At 36.2% G+C, this 19,988-nt stretch overlaps 1 protein-coding gene across 3 annotated transcripts in view; it reads right to left on the reverse strand.

The window, feature by feature from the left end:
- TENM1 (teneurin transmembrane protein 1) overlaps nucleotides 1-19,988 on the reverse strand; it is a 559,047-nt gene that overhangs the window by 253,729 nt on the left and 285,330 nt on the right. For 2 of the 3 annotated variants that reach the window (XM_063082944.1, XM_063082942.1), the window contains exon 6: nucleotides 16,457-16,609. In XM_063082944.1, the coding sequence (XP_062939014.1) occupies nucleotides 16,457-16,609 (153 nt within the window). The remainder of the gene's footprint in view (nucleotides 1-16,456; nucleotides 16,610-19,988) is intronic. The other variant, XM_063082943.1, reaches the window with a different exon arrangement.

Genomic DNA, 19,988 nt, shown 5'->3' on the forward strand with positions numbered 1-19,988 from the left:
TGCTTAATGTAGCTCAAAGATGGGGAAAACTAAAAGAAGAAAATTACACGCAGAAAAGCAATACAAAATGTGGTTTTTTGGAAGAAATTCTGCATTAATACAGGTAAGTGGAATAGATTTGGCCAAACTTAACACTGACTGATCCTTTGTTTGCAAATTGTCAATAGCAAAGTTAAAATAGAGTACTAAGGTACAGTTTTTCTAATGCTTGTTTTTTTTTTTTTTTTTTTGTCTTTTTCGTGACCGGTACTCAGCCAGTGAGTGCACCGGCCATTCCCATATAGGATCCGAACCCACGGCGGGAGCATCGCTGCGCTCCCAGCGCCGCACTCTCCCGAGTGCACCACGGGCTCGGCCCTCTAATACTTGTTTTAATTGTCATTTAATCACTAATTTTACTTTTTTTTTTTTTTTTTTTTGCAGAAAAGGGCAGTTTATTCACTCCAGCTGGCCAGTGTCCGTCTCCCAAGGTACAACCAAGGAAGAGTGGCATTGGGCTTTGGTCTTGTAGGGTTTTTTTTTTTTTTTTTTTTTTTTAAATTTTATTTTGTCGATATACATTGTAGCTGATTATTGCTCCCCATCACCAAAACCTCCCTCCCTTCTCCCTCCTCCCCTCCCCCCCAACAATGTCCTTTCTGTTTGCTTGTCGTATCAACTTCAAATAATTGTGGTTGTTATATCTTCTTCCCCCCCCCGGTTTTTGTGTGTGTGTGTGTGTGTGTGTGTGTGTGTGTGTGTGGTGAATTTATATATTAATTTTTAGCTCCCACCAATAAGTGAGAACATGTGGTATTTCTCTTTCTGTGCCTGACTTGTTTCACTTAATATAATTCTCTCGAGGTCCATCCATGTTGTTGCAAATGGCAGTATTTCATTCGTTTTTATAGCTGAGTAGTATTCCATTGTGTAGATGTACCACATTTTCCGTATCCACTCATCTGATGATGGGCATTTGGGCTGGTTCCAACTCTTGGCTATTGTAAAGAGTGCTGCGATGAACATTGGGGAACAGGTATACCTTCGACTTGATGATTTCCATTCCTCTGGGTATATTCCCAACAGTGGGATAGCTGGGTCGTATGGTAGATCTATCTGCAATTGTTTGAGGAATCTCCATACCATTTTCCATAGAGGCTGCACCATTTTGCAGTCCCACCAACAATGTATGAGAGTTCCTTTTTCTCCGCAGCCTCGCCAGCATTTATTGTTCAGAGTCTTTTGGATTTTAGCCATCCTAACTGGGGTTAGATGGTATCTCAATGTGGTTTTGATCACTAATTTTACTGAAGCATATCAGAAGGCCTAGGAAGACTATATTCTCCAGGAACACAATACTTTGCCTGTACAAATTCAAGATGAAAAGCTGAGAGCCATGGATCATATCAAACTGTGAAGTACTATACTTATCACAGTCTCACCAATATCCACCAATTTAGTTTAAGATAAACACTCTCTTTATAGGTTGCAACACAGGCATCAACTGCTGAGCAAGAAAAAACAATGGCAGATAGGCTGTGTTGAAGGACGGCACACTAATTGAGGGTAGTAGCTTAGTTCAAAAAGAAAAGGTCAAGCTACCTAGAAGGTAAAACAAAAAGAAAAAGAGGCCTGTAATTGGTGACACATACTGCACGCAGTGGCTGTATCACCTAAACCCAGGTTTCATTTTATCTAGACTCAGACACATACCTGAATACTAATAAAATGATTATTAATAACAATGTCCATATAAAATAGGCGATAAATAACTATATTCTGGACATATACATGTATTTTTTTCTACTTACTATTGGTAGACATGCTACATTCAATGATTCTGTGCAAAACTCAGTCAAAATTGATAGAAGATACTGACACATGGTCATTAAAAGGATTCCACTATTAGGCCTTTATGTAAAAATGACTAGGTTAAAGGCTATGGTACTGTTTATAACAGCAATCTGAGTAGTCTTTTGAAGACATTTGAAAATTTCATAAAAAGTCTCTAAGCTGTGTTATTCAAAGAGAAGAGAAAGAAATATTCATTAAGAGCATATTTGGGGCCAGCCCTGTGGCTCACTTGGGAGAGTGCGGCGCTGGTAGCGCTGAGGCTGCGGGTTCAGATACTATATAGCGATGGCCAGTGCGCTCACTGGTTGAGCGTGGTACAGACGACACCGTGCCGAGGGTTGCGAACCCCGTACTGGTAAAAAAAAAAAAAAAAAAAAAAGAGCATATTTGTCTTTCACTTCATGCTGTACAGCATGTTCAAAATCTTCAAGACATCAGTGTGGTCTTTCAACTGAATTAGTTCTAGTTTGTGTCTCATGATTTAAGTAACATCTTCTTTATGTTCCTTTAAATATAATATTTGCTTCGCAGTAACAAGTCCTCATAAAATTTAGAGTATTAGTGCCCAGAGCAAAATGAGAAGGTAAAATTAACCCTGATTCCCTGTGATCGGAAGCTGTGAAGAGATCAAAAGGGAACAGCAAAAGCCATCTAAAAGGTAGATGGAAAAGCTGCCATTTGTGTCTACATAGCCTCATATAATTTTCTTTATATGAACTGTTGGAGAAAACTATGTATTCAACTCCCAATTTTTCAGGGGCAGATTATAGAAATTATGTATTACACGTGCTTTTGGTATCCATTTTATAACCCAAGAGTAGTCAGGAGAAAGAAAAAGAAGAATAAATCTTGCACATACTAGGCACTTGGTAAATACTGTGTGGATGAATTAATAAAATATTAATGTTGATAATTTATTTAGTTGATAGGAATCTTGATAATTTATTTTGACATTTCAGTGCAAGGTTTGGTGAGAGGAAGAATTGAAACCACACACATAGGCCTTTGGGAATTAACTGTGAATAAAATATGTTTATATATAAAATCCCTCTATGTTATTGACACTGATAATAGATAGCTGACTGTGTAGAAAAGTCCATTATACTAGAGAAATACATTACTGTATAAGTGTAAACAATTATGTTCAGACACTAAAAGACTTCAGACTCCAGTACAGTAGCTTATCTAATATTGCATATGTCCTTTCAGGTAGAGGTAAAGGTAACATTGCTAAAATCTTATACTTAACTAAAGGACTTAGTTTGAATTGCATTTTGACTCTGCTCATATATCAGTTTTTTTGCATATATATCATTTAAGACATATAATTCTCTTTTTAAAATTTTTTAAAATTTTGTTGTGAAAACTACCACACTCTCTAGAAAACTTTAAAGTTTCAGAGTTTTGCTGGTGTGGTCTGTTGACCATTAAGTAGCATTCACAAAAATCAGTTTACAAATTTAAGGCTCTTTGGACTTGATATACAATCTCACACACTGCATTACAAATTATGTTTGTAGAAGTTTCTGTGTGCTGATTCCCAGTGGTACATGAAGTAGCCAATCTCTTTGAATTTCCTTGGTGAAAACTAGAATTGCTATAAAACTCAAATTTATCATAACATTGTTACATATTCAAACATTTATTCAGAGTCATGGGTCAACATGAAATAAAACACCTTCTTAAAAGAAAATAATATTGCTAATTATAAAAAAGTCAAAGATTAATGAATAAATATGAATACATGCAACAAAAATCCAAAACAGATTAATAAAACATTTTCCATTTACAATATCACAAAAAATAATAAAATACTCAGGAATAATTTCACAAAGAAATTTGTAAGACTAGTACACTAACTACAAAATATCATTGAAAGAAATAATGCATTTCCTAAATAAATGGAAAGACATCCCATGGTTATTGATCAAAAGACTTGCTATTGTTAAGATGTCAGTACTTCCCAAATTTGTCTATAGATTCCATGAAATCCCTATCAAAATTCCAGTCCTCTAAAAGAAGATAGTAAAATAGTGGTTACCAGAGGAAGGGTGAAGGCGATCAGTTGAGGTTGGTCAGTGTGTACAAAGTACAGTTAGACAGGAAGAATAAGTTCTGGTGTTTTGTTACACAGTCGGTTGACTATAGCTAATAAAAATGCAGTGTATATTTCAAGATAGCTAGAATGTTATCATCACAAAAAATGATAAATTTTAAAGTGATGGATATGCTAATTATCCTGATTTGATCATTATACAATGGATGCATGCTTTGAAACAATCACATAAATCACATGAACACTCATAAATATGTAAAATTATTGTGTCAATTATAACTTTTTTAAAAAACATATTATTTTAAAAAATTCCAGCTCTCACTTTTGCAATGAGACATGCTGATCCTAAAGTTCATATGAAAATGCAAGGGACCCAGAATAACTAAAACAATCTTTTACAAACAAGGAACAAAGCTGGAGGTCTCACACTTCCTGGTTACAAAGTTCCACCAACCAAGATAGTGAGTACTGGCATTAGGATCGATACTTAGATCAACAGAATACAACTGAGAATCTAGAAATAAAACCTCACATTTATGGTCAATTTTCGAAAAGTTTGCCAAGACAGTTCAGTGGATGAAATAATAGTTTTTTCAACAAATGGTACTGAGACAACTGGATATCCACATGCAAAAGAATAAAGTTGAGCCTCTCCCTCACAACATATGCAAAAAAAAAAAAAAAAAAAAAAGAAAAAAAAAAAAGAAAAAGAAAAAGAAAAGGAAAAAAAAAACAATACTCAAAATGGATCAAATACCTACCTAAATGTAAGGTCTAAAACTATAAAATTCTCAGATGAAAACATAGGTACAAGTTTCTGTGACCTTGGATTTGGTAATAGTTTCCTAGATATGACATAAAAAGCACAAACAACAACAAAAAAGAAATAAATTGGATTTTATCAAAATTAAAAACTTTTGTGCTTGAATAGACAAGGAACTGGAAAGACAGCCTACAGAATGGGAGAAAATATTTCCAAATCTTATACTGGATAAGGGAGTTGTATCTAGAATACATTAAGAAGGCTCACAATTTAACAATAAAGGTCAAATAATTGAAAATGGGCAAATAATTTAAATAGACATTTTTCCCAAGAAGATATGCAAATGGCCAATAAGCACAGCAAAAGAGGCTTAACATCATTAGTCATCAGGGACACACAAATCAAAACCACAGTGATGCCACTTTGCATCCATTAGGATGGCCAAAATAAAAACATGTGTTATTAAGGATGTGCAGAAATTGGCATCCTCATACATTGCTGGTGGGAATTCAAATGGTGCAGCTGCTTTGAAAAATAGTTCAGTAGTTCTTCCAAAAGTTAAATGTAGAATTACCATATAATCCAGCCATTCCACTACTTGGTATATACCCCCCCCCCAATTAAAAATAGTTGATTTATTTAATTTCTTTCAACAGTGATTTCTATTTCTCATGGTAGAGATATTTTGACTCATTGGTTAAACTTATTCCTAGGTATTTTATTTTTTTGGTGACTATTGTAAATGGGCTAGCTTTCTTGATTTCTTTTTCTGCTAGTTCATTATTGGAGTTGAAAATGATACTGGTTTTTGTGTGTTGACTTTGTAGCCTGAAACTTTACTAAATTGTTTATCAGCTCTGAGAGTTTTTTTGGAGAGTCTACGTTTTTCTGTATATAGGACCATGTTATCTGCAAACAGGGACAGGTTGATTTTGTCTTCTCCAATCTGGATGCCCATTATTTCTTTCTGTTATCTGCTTGCTCTGGCTAGTACTTCCAATACTACGTTCAATAGAAGTAGTGAAAAGATGGAAAGACGTTCCATGCTCTTAGGTTGGAAGAATAAACATGAAAATATACATACTACCCAAAGTGATATACAGATTCAATGCAACCCCCATCAAAATACCAATGACATTCTTCACAGAAATAGAAAAAACAATCCTAACATTCAAATGGAACAACAAAGGACCCCAAATAGCCAAAGCAATCCTGAGCAAAATCAATCAATCAGTCAATAAATAAAATAAAACTGGAGGTATAACACTACCTGACTTCAAATTATACTACAAGCTATAGTAACCCAAACAGCATGGTACTGGCATAAAAACAGACATTCAGGCCAATAGAACAGAATAAATAACCCAGAAATCAGCACACATTCTTACAGCCAACTGATCTTTGACAAAGGCAACAAGAACATACATTGGGGAAAAGACTGCCTCTTCAATAAATGGTGCTGGGAAAACTGGACATCCATATGCAGAAGAATGAAACTAGGCCTGTACCTGTACCCATATACTGAAATCAACTCAAAATGGATTAAAGACTGAAATATAAGACCTGAAACTATAAAAGTCCTAAAAGAAAACATAGAGGAAACACTTCAGGAAGTAGGAGTGGGCAAAGACTTTATGCATAAGACCCCTAAACACAGGCAATAAAAGGAAAATAAACAAATGGGATTATATCAAACTTAAAAAGCTTCTGCACGGCAGAAGGATTAGCAGTTAACAGAGCAAAAAGACAGCCTACAGAGTGGGAGAAAATATTTGCAAACTATGCATCCAACAAAGGATTAATACGCAGAATATACAAGGAACTCAAACAACTTAACAGTAAAAAAACAAATAACCCAATTAAAATATGTGTAAAGGATCTGAATGGGCATTTCTCAAAGGAAGATAAATAAATGGCCAACAGACACATGAAAAAATGCTCAGCATCACTCAGCATTAGGTAAATGCAAATCAAAACCACATTGAGATATCATCTCTCCCCAGTTAGAATGGCTATTATAAAAAAGACAGAGAATAAATGCTGATGAGGATATGGAGAAAGAGCAACCCTCCTACACTGTTGGTGGACTGTAAATAAATGCAGCCATTATGGAAAATAGTGTGGATGTTCCGCAAACAACTACAGATAGAACCACCATATGATGCAGCAATCCCAGTGCTGTGTATATAACCAAAGGAATGGAAATCATCATGTCAAAGGGATACCTGCACTTCCATGTTTATTGCAGCTCTGTTTACAAAAACCAAGATTGGAACCAACCTAAATGTCCATTGTTGGACAACTGGATAAGGAAAATGTGGCATATATATTCACAACGGAACACTACTCAGCCATAAAAAGGAATGAAATCCTGCCATTTGCAGCAACATGGATGAACTTAGAGAAAATTATGTTAAGTGAGATAAGTCCGGCACGGAAAGAGAAATACTACATGTCCTCACTCATAAGTGGGAGCTAAAAATACAAATTAAAAAAGAAAGAAAGATACAACATCACAGTAACACGCTGAACTTTCAAAAGGAGAGAACAGAACTGAAGTTAGCAGAAGCAGGAAAGAGGGAGGGGGAGGGAGGTTAGCGAGAAATTGGTAAAGGGCCACAAAAAATGATTCCATTGAGTAATGTTGAATATACTAGTTGTCCTGATTTGAACATCATGTATTGCACATAGGTATTGATATTAAACTCTTTAACCCACAGATATGTACAATCATGTTTCAATAAAAAAAGAAAAAAATACTGAAGAAAATATGGCAAAATATTAATAATTTAAAAAATGTACATGGTGAGTATGTACATGTTGGTTATATTACTCTCTGGACTGTCCTCTATGTTTAAAGTAGCTCATAATAAAATTGTCAACAACAAAACAGAAATCAGTAGCCCTGTAAAAAACCACAATTTGATATTCTAGTTAATTCTGAGGCTCCTGCCTTCTCTTCTGCTTCCTCAGGGACCCTGCCACTCTCACAATCTCCTTTCTTACTAGTATATTTAATGTCTCCCTCTCTATTGGCTCCTTCTTTGTCTTCAAACAAGCACAAGTCTCTCTTTTGAAAAAAAAAATGCAATGAGTCAACTGTCCCTTTTTGTAGTTATCATACTATTTATCTCCTTCCCTTCCTTGCCAAACTGTCACCATCTGCTGTCTCTATTGCTTCATTATCCATTTACCACTTAGGTTATTACCATTGGCATTTCCCCCTTACCACTGTATTATTCCATTCTCCTAAATATGCAGTACTTAAGGTCACTGGGATTGGTTTTTCTCATTTCCCAAGGCCTAGCTCAAACTACTACAAAAACTGGCATCTATTCAACTTCTTTCTTTTAAGCTCTTAATCACCTAACCGTCTTATTTCTGTTTCTGTGCAACAGTTGGTTGCATGCTATTTTGTATTATGTGTATATGTATGCATGTTTCTTCCTGCTTTCCTATTTATTGGGAACCTTTCAACGGCAAAAGCTAAGTCCTTCGCTTCATTTGTTAACTTTCCGCATTACTTAGCACAGTTAAAATAGTTTGGCTAATACAGCATTAAAGATCATAAGCTTCTGTGTTTCTGAATACTAAGATTTTCATTTTTCTTCCCTTGTGATTATTTTAATGGAGGGTATGAGGTGGTCAGGCATTGTTTCAACTTTTTTTTTTTTTTTTTTTTTTTTTTGTCCTTTTTGTGACCGGTAAGGGGATCGCAACCCTTGGTGTGGTGTCGCCCGCACCGCGCTCAGCCAGTGAGCGCACCGGCCATCCATACATAGGATCCGAACCCGCGGCGGGAGCGCTGCTGCACTCCCAAGCGCCGCACTCTCCTGAGTGCGCCACGGGGGCGGCCCTGTTTCAACTTTTTACTTTTGTTCTTCTACCTCCCCAAATCAATAAGGAAATATGGTATCTGTGTATGGTTCTGGTCAAGACACTTTAAGTAAGATATATAACGGAAATAGAAAAAGGTAAGTAAAATGACTAAGGGAAAATAGGAGCTACAAGAAGAATCCACAAGTAAACCCAAAGATTTTTAATATTAGAAAGGTGAAGGCTAAGAAAGGATATGTAACTATTACCTATGGGATTACAAAAGTTACATGCAGGGAAAATGCAGATTTGTGCATTAAATCCTGGAACTCCAGGACTTCATTTTCAAAAGTAAATTCCACATAACTAAAATTGCCTTTGACTTCATGAAAAAGTTAGTAAATGTTTGAACTCCCTCCAGAAGTAATACAGGCCGAAAGATATAAATGGATACTCAACAGAATGAGATATGCACATGGCTGGTAAATTTCTAGTTTACTCGTTCTTCCAAAACACTAAGATGTTTGTTATAAGGATGTTATGGGAAAATCCCTTAGCTTTGGAGGAACTAGTCCAGGAGGATAAATATGCCTTTGTATGGCACGCCACTTAGTGCTCCTGTCAGAAGGTTACTATTGGGCTAAAGGGACCACAAGATAGACCCATTTCTTATGGCATTACAAGAAAGGTATGTATTTATTTAAAAAATAAGTAAAATGAGGATTAAAATGAAACAAGAAACATTAAACATATATAACCAAGAATATTTAACATGAATTTTTTATACAATAAATAAGTTTGCCTTTTAGTACAGGAAATCCTTTCCATAAATCTGTTTTAGAAGTCAGGACTCCAGTATGCTTAAAAAAGCTTTTGTTAAAACTGAAGTATATTGATAAAGTGATTTAATATAGTTGAAAACAAGTTGCAGCACTCTAGCTGGGCCCTCTGAAACCTTGTGTTAGGAAAACATCCATACAGCATTATAGGAAACGTTTACTGTAATTTGCCATCAATCTTTAAAAATAATAATGTTAAGCTTCCAACAATGCTGTCTTTGTGAGTGCATTACTACTATTTTATTCATGTGGTTTGTTGTGCTTATATGAATTATTTCCAATTCTACCACAATGTCCTCGGCTCTAATATCCTTTAAGTAAAAGATACTGAAACTATGGGTTGACTCAAAGGGCAGCTGTGTGCATTTTAATATCCACATATTCTGTGAAACAATATTGAAGAACCAAAGAATTACACTGCAGGATTATGTTCCATCTGAATGCACAATGTTTACCTGGGTGGGGTTGGCACAGTTCTTTAGTTTGGTACGACAAAATGAATCTTTACCTGCTGACTGAGTTTGCGAAATAAATATCTGTGAAACTCTAAGTAAATTTAGACTTCAACATGTTATTCAAGGTCCAATTGTCATTGCACAAATTGCTCCAATGTACGTATGTTACAGGTAAAACAAAACAAAGCAAAAAAAAAAAAAAAAAGGCAAAAAAACCCAACTAAACAAGAAACCACCACACACATACCCCTTCCACTAGGTCCACAATGAATGAAAGGTGGTCGTAAAATGTACATTATGCACTGTTATTGATTTTCATTTCCCAAGGGCACTTTCGTATATGTATGTGTGTGTGTGTGCGCGTGTATCGGTATCTTTTGCTTTGAGAAGAAAGAAGAGTGCTTGCTGAATGGAGATCTTTGGTGTGAAATATTAGATTTGCAAAGTACTCTTAGGGAAAAGATACATTTGAACTGTATGCATTGAGATATTCAATCAAGGCAGCTGTTACTTAAACGACTGGCCTTGAGAAAAGAATTAAAAAAAAGAAAAAAGAAAAAAAGAAAACACCCAAAGAAGGGTGGTGAGCTAACAGTAGGAGAAACTGGATCCCAATCTCAGCTCTGCCCATAGTTATGTCTATTGTGCAAGGCAAGTCACTAAACCCTCTTGCGTTTTCCTTTTCAACCATAAAACACGAGTTACAATAGCTGCTGCAGCATAAAACTATTATGTGGATAAAAGACATTATTTTGAAATTGTAAATGCTAAGTGTAGACTTATTGTCATATACATGTCAAAAATCTAAACTTACAAGGCAGAAAACTTTTAAGGTAGACTTATTGTCATATACATGTCAAAAATCTAAACTTATAAGGCAGAAAACTGGGATTAATTATTTGAATTAGAAAATAATTTTCTGCAACTACTTTAAGTGGCAAATGTGGTTTACAAACTTTACAAACATACATTTCAACCGCTTTCTAGGACTATACCCCTTTTGCAAAGACAGGTCCACTTTTACTTGGATTATCTAACTATTCTTCCTGAACTGCAGAATTCAAATTCACTGACTCATAACGTATGCAGCTGGAAGGGATCTTAGAGATAAACTAGGCTTACAGATCATCACCCCATATGTGTCAAAGCCTTAGCAGCTGATGAGAGAATGGAGGGCAAAGAAAGAAAAGAGAAGGGAGAAGCAGGTTTGGCAAGAATCTGCCCCCATCCCTTACCTTATCTGGACAAACTTGGCTTTTACTGGTTTTATATTTGTTTGTTAATATATGGGTGTAAAGCTACACGACTACGCCAGTTGTCGGGTGTGGGCTCAGACCCTTCAAATCCGTTGTACAGACTGGGTCACTAGACCCCTCACATGCCAGGCTGGGTCACCAGACCACACACACAGGTCCACGCTAGGTAACTGGGAAAAATCCTGGGAGCTGTTGGCAGACGACACGAGCTCAGTCCTCAGCAACGGCATCAGCAGCTTATAGGTCTGGCGGTGGCGGTGACGGCAGCTTCACGGGGGGTCCCGGGGACACTGGCAGCAACAGCTTGCAGCAACAGCCTCCAGCAGCAGTAGCAGCCTTCCCATGACCACCCCCACTCCCGGGGGCATGCAGGGGGTGGGGGGCGCTGTGGCTCAGAGTCACTTGGCCTTTATACTTAATTCTATAACCCAGGACACCTGGGTGCACATGTGCAATTACATTAGACAATAACCAAGGAACGAACACCCAGGCACACGTGCATATTTACATCAAATGCCGGGCAAGATTCTGAACATCTGAGGGGCCCTGACCATTTTCCTATATTTTCCCATCATATGGGCAAGGTTTAATTTGCAAAAAAGGGCTTCACTGCCCACTACCCCCTTCCCTGGCCCCAAAAGCATTGAACCAACTCTTATTTTTCAGATGAAAAACTGGAGCACAGAGAAGTGAAGCTATAGTCCCTATTTGGTCTTGGCTAAAGCATCTTCTCGACAGGCTATAAATTGTGTCATATCAATAAGCTGTATGTTGTTTACATGCTCGTATATTCAACAGACACTGACTAGAAAATGTTTTTTCTTCAAGTTTGTGGAAATAGATCTTGTAGGATGAATTTAAAAGAAATGCCACTTTCTCCCAAGACCAGCTTTTTGTAAAATTGTAAAAAAAGATAAAGGCTGCCTTTAGTATCCTTTAGTTCTCTATCTCCCCACCTACAATTCGTTGTTTCTGGTTTTCTATGTTGGCATCTAACCTGCAAGATTTCAGTACTCTTGACTCCCCAATAAATTTCATCCTCAGTCGGATCACTACTGACAATGTTGGACTCTCCCTGAGCCCTATGCTCCTGCAAAGCAACATTGGTTAAGAAATTCCTCCAACCATTTTTTTTTTTGAAATTCTCCTACCCTTTTGTGTTCTGGAAAATGGCTTATTGCACAAAAACAAAAAACAAACCAAAACACCCCAACAAACTTACAAAAATCACTCTTCCCTATATGACTTATTAGATAAGGCTCTCTGTCTATTCTTTCTCTTGACTCCCTTGTTTGCCTTGACATGGGTAAACATAGACCTCTTCTCTATTGCCTGAACCTGCTGAAAAACCAGATGCAGACCCTCCAATTTCCCATTCTTCTCATAAATAATTAGCTGAGAGCAGAACTGTTTGTTCTCCTGAGACTAGCTAGACAGAGATAAACATTTCCTGTTCAGCTTACTGAGACATCGCCTGATTGCAAAATAATCCCACCTGTAAATCAATCCACATGTAATTTCTCTACTCCTCCCTATAAGAGACTAAGGCAAAACCTCCCTATTGCAATAGCCTGAGCAAAATCAATTTTCTTACTGTTCAGTTTTTGTCTTTGACACCTCCTTATTGAAAACCTCTTCAGCAATTTATATATTTAGTTTGTGTTACATTATTACAAAAACAGATGAAAAAATACAAAATGTGAAACCAGGCATCCTTGGTTCTAGTTCCAGTTCTCTCTATGTAATCTTGACCTTTCTGGACCTCATTTTATTGATATTTAAATAAAGATGTTGCATTTGACAGTCTTAAAGATTTTAATATTCTCTATTTGTTGATAAATTGCATTGTAGTTACTTTTAATTTTATTTATGGATGTTACGTGACTCAGGTCTAGGACTAAATAATTTATTTGTTCATGTTCTGTGCTGTGTTTAAAGTAGTCGTTATATAATGTTTAATGGTTAAATAGAGTTATGACTAGTTTGTAAGCTTCTAAGGTAATTAGGGGCTATTTTGGTACAATGCCTTTAATTCTATATGTGTTTATTGAACAATAACAACTTATAGATTTTTCTGGTAGGTTGTGATTTATGTCGTTTTGAAACTCTAGGGTGTTCTTTAAAAATTTAGCATACTAAATGTTATTAAAAGAAAAACTTTAGGAAAAGTAAATTTAACAGAGGTTGAGCAAAGAATGATTTGTGAATTGGGCAGCCTCCAGAACCAGGACAGGTTCAGTGAGATTCTGGGGCTGCCATGTGACTGGATAATATTTACAAACAGAATAAGAGATGTGACCTATAGAAAGCAGAAGCGAGGTACAAAGATAGCTCCATTGGTTAAAGCTTAGCATTTGCCTTACAAATCTGGTTTGAACAGTTGGCTACCTGTGGTTGACTGAAGTTTGACTGCTGTGACTGGCTGAAATTCAGCGACTTGTTACAAGGGCAAGGGTAGGTTATATAGTCTGTACAAGTTAGGTAACAGCTTACTGTGTACAGAGAAACCTTTAGGCCAAACAATTCAATTTAGCAATGTCTATAATCAAATACTGTTCTTTCATTTGAATAACTAAGTGGTGAGAAAATTCTATCTTCTAATGAGAAACAGATACATATAACGACTGTTAATGGGGAACCAATTCCAGTAGAATTTGATTTTTTTAAAGTGCCATTCTACTTAACCATCATCATCTGATGATGGTGATGATATTTGGAAAGTAACAAATGTTAACTTGGTAAGTAAAGAGAGACCAAACTTTAAATCGAGAAAACATTTAAATACCATGAAGGTCATCATTCACAGAAAAGTTGATACAAGTGTGAAAGCAGGATCTGTGGTAGAATGTCAATGAAGTTAAAAAAAAGAAAAAAACAAAAAAACCTCAAGGTAAATTTCCAATCTTTTGGCTCAATAACAATGACTGCTAAATAGTGCCAATTACTACTAAATTAAACAATATGCTATATGCTTTACATCCATTGTCTCACTTACTCCTCACTGTAACCATCTGAGACAGGTACTACTATTATCATCTTTATGCTACAGATGAGGGCACCGGTTCAGCAAGGTTGTGTGAATTACTTGAGGTTGGAGAGCCAATAAATGATACAGTCAGTATTCTAAGTGAGTTCTGTCTGACTTCAGAGGCCAGGCTCTTTATAAGTCCTACAATATCCAATCCTCTAGGAGATTAAAGAAAACAATGTAAAAAGAAAGATCTGGTTGTCAGTTTCACATTTTATTTAAGAGAAGACTCTAGAACTTTATGGGGTGCGTGTTGTCTAGAAAATCATAACAGTTTACAGCTGACCCTTTGAAAACATCCTTATACTGCATTACACCTTCTGCAAGGTTTGGTTTAGTATACACATGGCATTATAAAAAAGGAGCTATGTTTTTACTTGGTAAGTAATATGCAGTAAAGACAATATAGCAGAACCATGATGTGCAATTATAGTTAAGGTTTTGTTCAGGCTTCCATAAAAAGTCAGTTTAAGCTAACAGCTTGGTATATGTGGCATCAACCCATAATGATTTTTCTTAATAAAGTGTTAAATTAAAATCGGTTTGCCCTGTTTGTTGTTATAATTGAGCAGAAACTTAAAACATTCATTTATGAAACTTGTCACAACACATTAAAATACAGATGAATAGAATTTCTCTAGAATATATCATGAATAGACTTCGGGGATTTGTTTTCAATGAGTAAAATGTCTTTTGTGATCTTCATATATGTTTCATGTATGGATTTTAGTACAGCGTAGAGGTCAAGAGACTGCGCTGTGGAATCAGACTACAAGTTTCTAGCTCTGGGACCTTGGGCAAGTTACTTAACCTCTTTGTGCCTATGTTTCTCATTCAGAAAATGGGGTCCATAATGTTAACCTCATGATATAATCCATGCAAAGTGTCTGGTACAATTTTTGGTACATGGTGTTTGTTTAATAAATTTTAGCCATTATCACAACCTTCTTTATGGAAAGGAATTTTAAGATATCTGAATTAGACTACAAAATTATGAATGACCTTCTGCTGTCTTGCATGTTTCATTTTCCTCAGACAGATAATTCTAAATTTAGTGTGAATGGCAAGAAACTTCTAGGCAGATAATACCAAATGGTGGCTCTTGCACCTTCAAATATAAAGGAGTCAAATAATAGGAGAGAAGGTAAGAGAGAAAAAGCAGGTATGGGAGGAGAAAAATCTGAGTGTATTCAGACCCCCTCCTCTGCTACCTCTGACTCCTGTTCTCCCTCAGCCCCTCTTAGCAGAAACAATAAAACTGCTGGGAAAGGTCAGTCCAGGCTAGAAACAAGAATTTGCAGATGAGGATGTAAAGCAAATTGCATCATGAATTGTAAGCTAGAACAAGCCATAATATTTTCCTGAACCCTAAGCATTTTTTACTGATGCATGGTCCAAAGCAAAGTTACCTTTTAAAAAAGGGAACAAAAACAAAACAAAACCAAACCCATAAACAACCCCCCCAAAAGAATTAAAAACACAAGTGAAGAGTGGTAACCCAAACAACTATAAACCCCCTTGTGCTTTGCAACTAAAGAACAAAAATAAAACTGTCTTACAGCCTGATAAAATTATAAGCTTCTTGAGAACAGGGTTTGGGTCATTCATTCATTTATTTGTTAATTTTTATCTCCTAAAAATGCCTAGGATAGTGCTGGTTATACATTTTGTTCTCAACTTCTTACTTTCTGAATTGACTTCCTGAAATTTCATATTGCTCGAGTCCCTCTGTACTAAATCCTGTTTCAAAAGAAGTCATAATACAAACTTCCAGCTATTTTCAATGCTTGCATATTAAAACTAAGATCATTCAATGTGAATAAGATGTTGGGAGTGCTGGTTCTGTGACATTTACTGTAAATAAGTCAGCTAGTTCAAGCTCACGTTTGGTTAAATGTAACAAACAATTCAGGACTTGAAGTGATTTTTCTTTTCCCCAACTAGAAAAAAAATTCATGTTCTCCCACTTTGACATAGCATTCACCTTTACATTAAGCAGAAAAGGCTTTTTCTTATAAACAGAAGAAATTTCTGTATACCCTTTGTAAAATGTTATATATAAATGCTGTGCTTGGACACAGAGAACTTAATCAAATTCCCATGTTGCTTCAGGGTAGTTATATGCGAAATGCAATTTCCATTGTATTGAAACCTCCATTCTGTAAATATTTATCTATTTTCAAGATTGCCAACATATTTGAAAAGTTTAATTGGTTTATATTCAAGGCACTGGAGAAAAAGAAAATTTGCTTTTGCGAGACATTTACATGTATTTATTCTGTCCACGTAGAGTACTTCTTTCAAGTGATCATGAAATTTAATGTGAAGTGAAACCACCCCAGATATGGTCCTAATGACCAAATTAGAAGAGAAGTAATCAATAACCAATCAATCATTTTTATCACTGTACCTTTTTTCTCTGATTTATCGGAAACTTTTCCTCCAATTGGAGAGTAAGTAGTATCCATGGACTCGGTCCCTCTGTTCCCTTTGCTAACTCCATTTGCATAGAGCTCTCCTTCAACTGGTTGCAACTGCCAAGTCAGGCCGAACAAATGTACTGCTGCAAGAAAATAAGCCATACATTAACTTATTCCAGACTCACTGTGAAGGTCTCCAAACCCTTTGTACCTAAATCCCTTTGTACCTAAAAATGTCATGACCAGTTTTCTTTTAGTTGGGCCAAGCAACTGAGAGTTTATACCCATGTCATACACGTAGAGACTTTTCCAAATAGTTGTTAAAATTCTCAGGCTAAAGCTATCTCAGTGGTAGGATTAGAAGTTGTAGTATTAGTTAACCAATTATAGTGGGATTGGATGGAGCTACTCAGTGCTATGACTACCTCCTTTTCCATTTCCCTTAGTTATGTAACTCAAGCTCGCATATAGAAACTACTGCAGAGTAATGATGCAGAGGCTGTCATGAGAACATGGAAGACTTTCTCTATGGCTTTGATTCGATTCAATTCAGCAAATATTTCCTGAATGCCTAGTAAAATAAGGCCCTGGGATAGCTGCTGTAGGTATTAAAATCTAGATGCCTATTGGCGTGGGATTTGGTAGTAATACAAGTATAAAATAGGTTCAAATTGTTATCAGAATAACTGTTGGTCAGTGTGTAGGAAAATGGGCACACATAACACTCTTAATGAGAGCATAAAAATACAGTGACCCCCTTGAAGAGCAATGTGGCACCATTTATCAAAAAAACTTAAAACTTGGTTTACCCTTTGAGCCAATAGATCAATTTATGTGAATTAACTATGAATGTCACCAAACTACAAGGCAGTCCATTTTTACATTTAAAAATAATATCAGAAAGTTATGATAAATCTAAATATTTATCAAGGGGGATTAATTAAATAGCTGACGAGATAATAAATAATACAAGATTATGTGGCTATTAAAATTATGCTGCAGAAGACCATGCAATGGCATGGGAAATATTCATGATGAAGCAAATGAAAAATATCAGGCTACTAAACAGTATAAATAGTATGTTCTGAATTGTGTGTGTGTGTGTGTGCATGCACGTGAATGCATGTGTTCATGTCTGGAGAGAAGAAGGTCTGAAAGGATACATAGCAATATGTTAACAGTATGGGGAGCTTATGGAGGATTTTTATTTTTATCTTCATGATTTCTGTATTTTCCATATTTTTAATAATGAACATGTGTGATGTTTGCCATATGGGGAAAAAGAGGTTTTTGTTTGAAAATAAATGGTTTAAGGAACAGTAGATTAAAATTGGTTGGGCTGATTAAGGATGATTTCATGAGGGAAGCAGGATTAGTGATGGACCTTAAATGATATATAGGGCTTTGATGGGTGACAGCAGTCAGTGGGGAGAGAGGACAGGTTGAACAAAATGACTATGTAAAGTACAGGATGTATGTAAAGCAAAGGAAGTTACTGGGGTTCATTGGAGCTTAGCTATGTGTAGATGGTAGTGGAAGTTAAGGCTGGAAGGCTGAATTAGGGCCATAAGGTGGAGGACATTGAGTGTCACACTTAGATATTTGGATTCAATTTGTTAGACAACAGAGAGGCATTCCCATTTTCTCAGTAGAAGAGTAACATGATCAGAGTTTTCCTTAGGAAGATTAATTAGATAGCAATGGGGCGAATTGAAGGTTTTCAGGCAAATAAATACACCCTTTGTAGAAAGATAAATCCAGTAGTAGCTCAGAGAAGAATGGACTGGAGGCCTAAAGATTTGGCAAGAAAATCAATTGAGATGGCATTGTAATAATTTAGGTGAGAAATAATTAATATCTGCGATGTGTCAAATGCGTCCCCAGAAGTTCATGCATTAGAAACTTAGCCCCCACTGTAACAGTGTTAAGAGGGTGGGAAATCCTATTATGGTAATTGAAAAGTGGGGTCTTCAAGAGGTGATTAGATTATTAGAACTGTGCCTTGGTGAATGGAGTAATCCATTCATAGAGTGATATGTGTGGTTCTGATGGCTTTATAAGGAGAGTGACTGACAACCTTAGCTTTCTTTCTCTGCCATGTGGTATCCTGTGTCATTACAGAGAGTCTCCACCAAGAAGAAGGCCCTTACCAGATGTGTTGCCTGGACTTTGGACTTCTCAGTCTCCAAAACTATAAGGAATAAATTTCATTTCTTTGTAAATTACCCAGTTTCATGGATTCTGTTATAAGCACAGAAATGGACTAACACAGTGCCTTAATTAGGGTGATGTCACAGAAATGTCTCAATCGTTTGCAGTGGGAATGTAAAGAAGGAGATTCTTTAAGGAGAAATTGCATAAATGGCATCTCAGGATTTGGCAACAAGCTGTGTGTGTGTGTGTGTGTGTGTGTGTGTGTGTGTGTGTGTGTTTGTGTGTGTGTACACACTCATATATGAGTATAGGTGTGCTGCGGGAGGGCATAGGAAAAAGTGAGGGAAAGGGGGCTATCTAACATTAAGGTTTTGAGCCTGAATAATTGAAAGAATGGTGGAACCATTAAAAGAGTTAGCTCAGCACTTGCTGCAAATAGTTGGTGTTGGATATGTGTTTTATTGAATGATGACTAGTTTAAAGTGGGGTTTGAGGCATGGTAAGAAAATGGGAGAAATGCAACAAATACAGCTTTGGAGATCCTGGGTTTCAGGGACTACCCAGGGCTACCCAGATAGTGATGTTAATCACAGAAAGTGTGAAGTTCTGCAGAAATATTAAAGCTAGAACAAGACTGCAAAGCTATGTATGCACAGAGACAACAGTTGTGAGAGTGAATGTGGTCACCAAAGGGGGAGAATGTTAGGAGAGAACAGTGCCTAGAACAGACGCTAGAGAAATCCTCTTATTTGTTTTCTCATTGCATTTTTCAACACCAACCAAATCCTACCAAAAAGCCAAAAAAAAAAAAAAAAAAAATTGAATCTGCTCAGAAACCATCTCATATTTTTCTTTGTGTTCTTAGGCAGATTGAAAGGGGATAATCTGTATGTCTAACACTCATGTATAGTATATGAATTAGTGATTGAGAACAGAGAAGCTAGCGAGATAACCTATTTAAAAATCATTTATCCACTTTTAGTTGGAACTAACAAGATTTCTAACACTTAATTTCTAGCTTATCCTTAAAAGTTTTAAGTATTTGTTTTCTACCATTTTCTTTGGATTAAGGCCAGTACTGCCTGATGAATTTCTTTTGCAATTACTGGAAACAACTGAAATTCAAAGGATAGTGGTTCTGAATAAGGTATAATAATATGGCATGTCAATGAAGCTATATTGATGACATCTTTGAGATTTCCTTGCCAAAGGACTCAAAGTTTAGTTTAACATACTTGTCCCATGATAACACCCAAATGGTGTTTATCAGTTTTACTGAAAATATGATCTGATCTGTCTGTCACCCAAATAATTTGAATATGATGGATATTAAAAGCTATATTTAAAATGTGTTTCACTCCCTTGGTT

Source organism: Cynocephalus volans, chromosome X (assembly GCF_027409185.1).
Source record: "Cynocephalus volans isolate mCynVol1 chromosome X, mCynVol1.pri, whole genome shotgun sequence".
Lineage (NCBI taxonomy): Eukaryota > Metazoa > Chordata > Mammalia > Dermoptera > Cynocephalidae > Cynocephalus > Cynocephalus volans.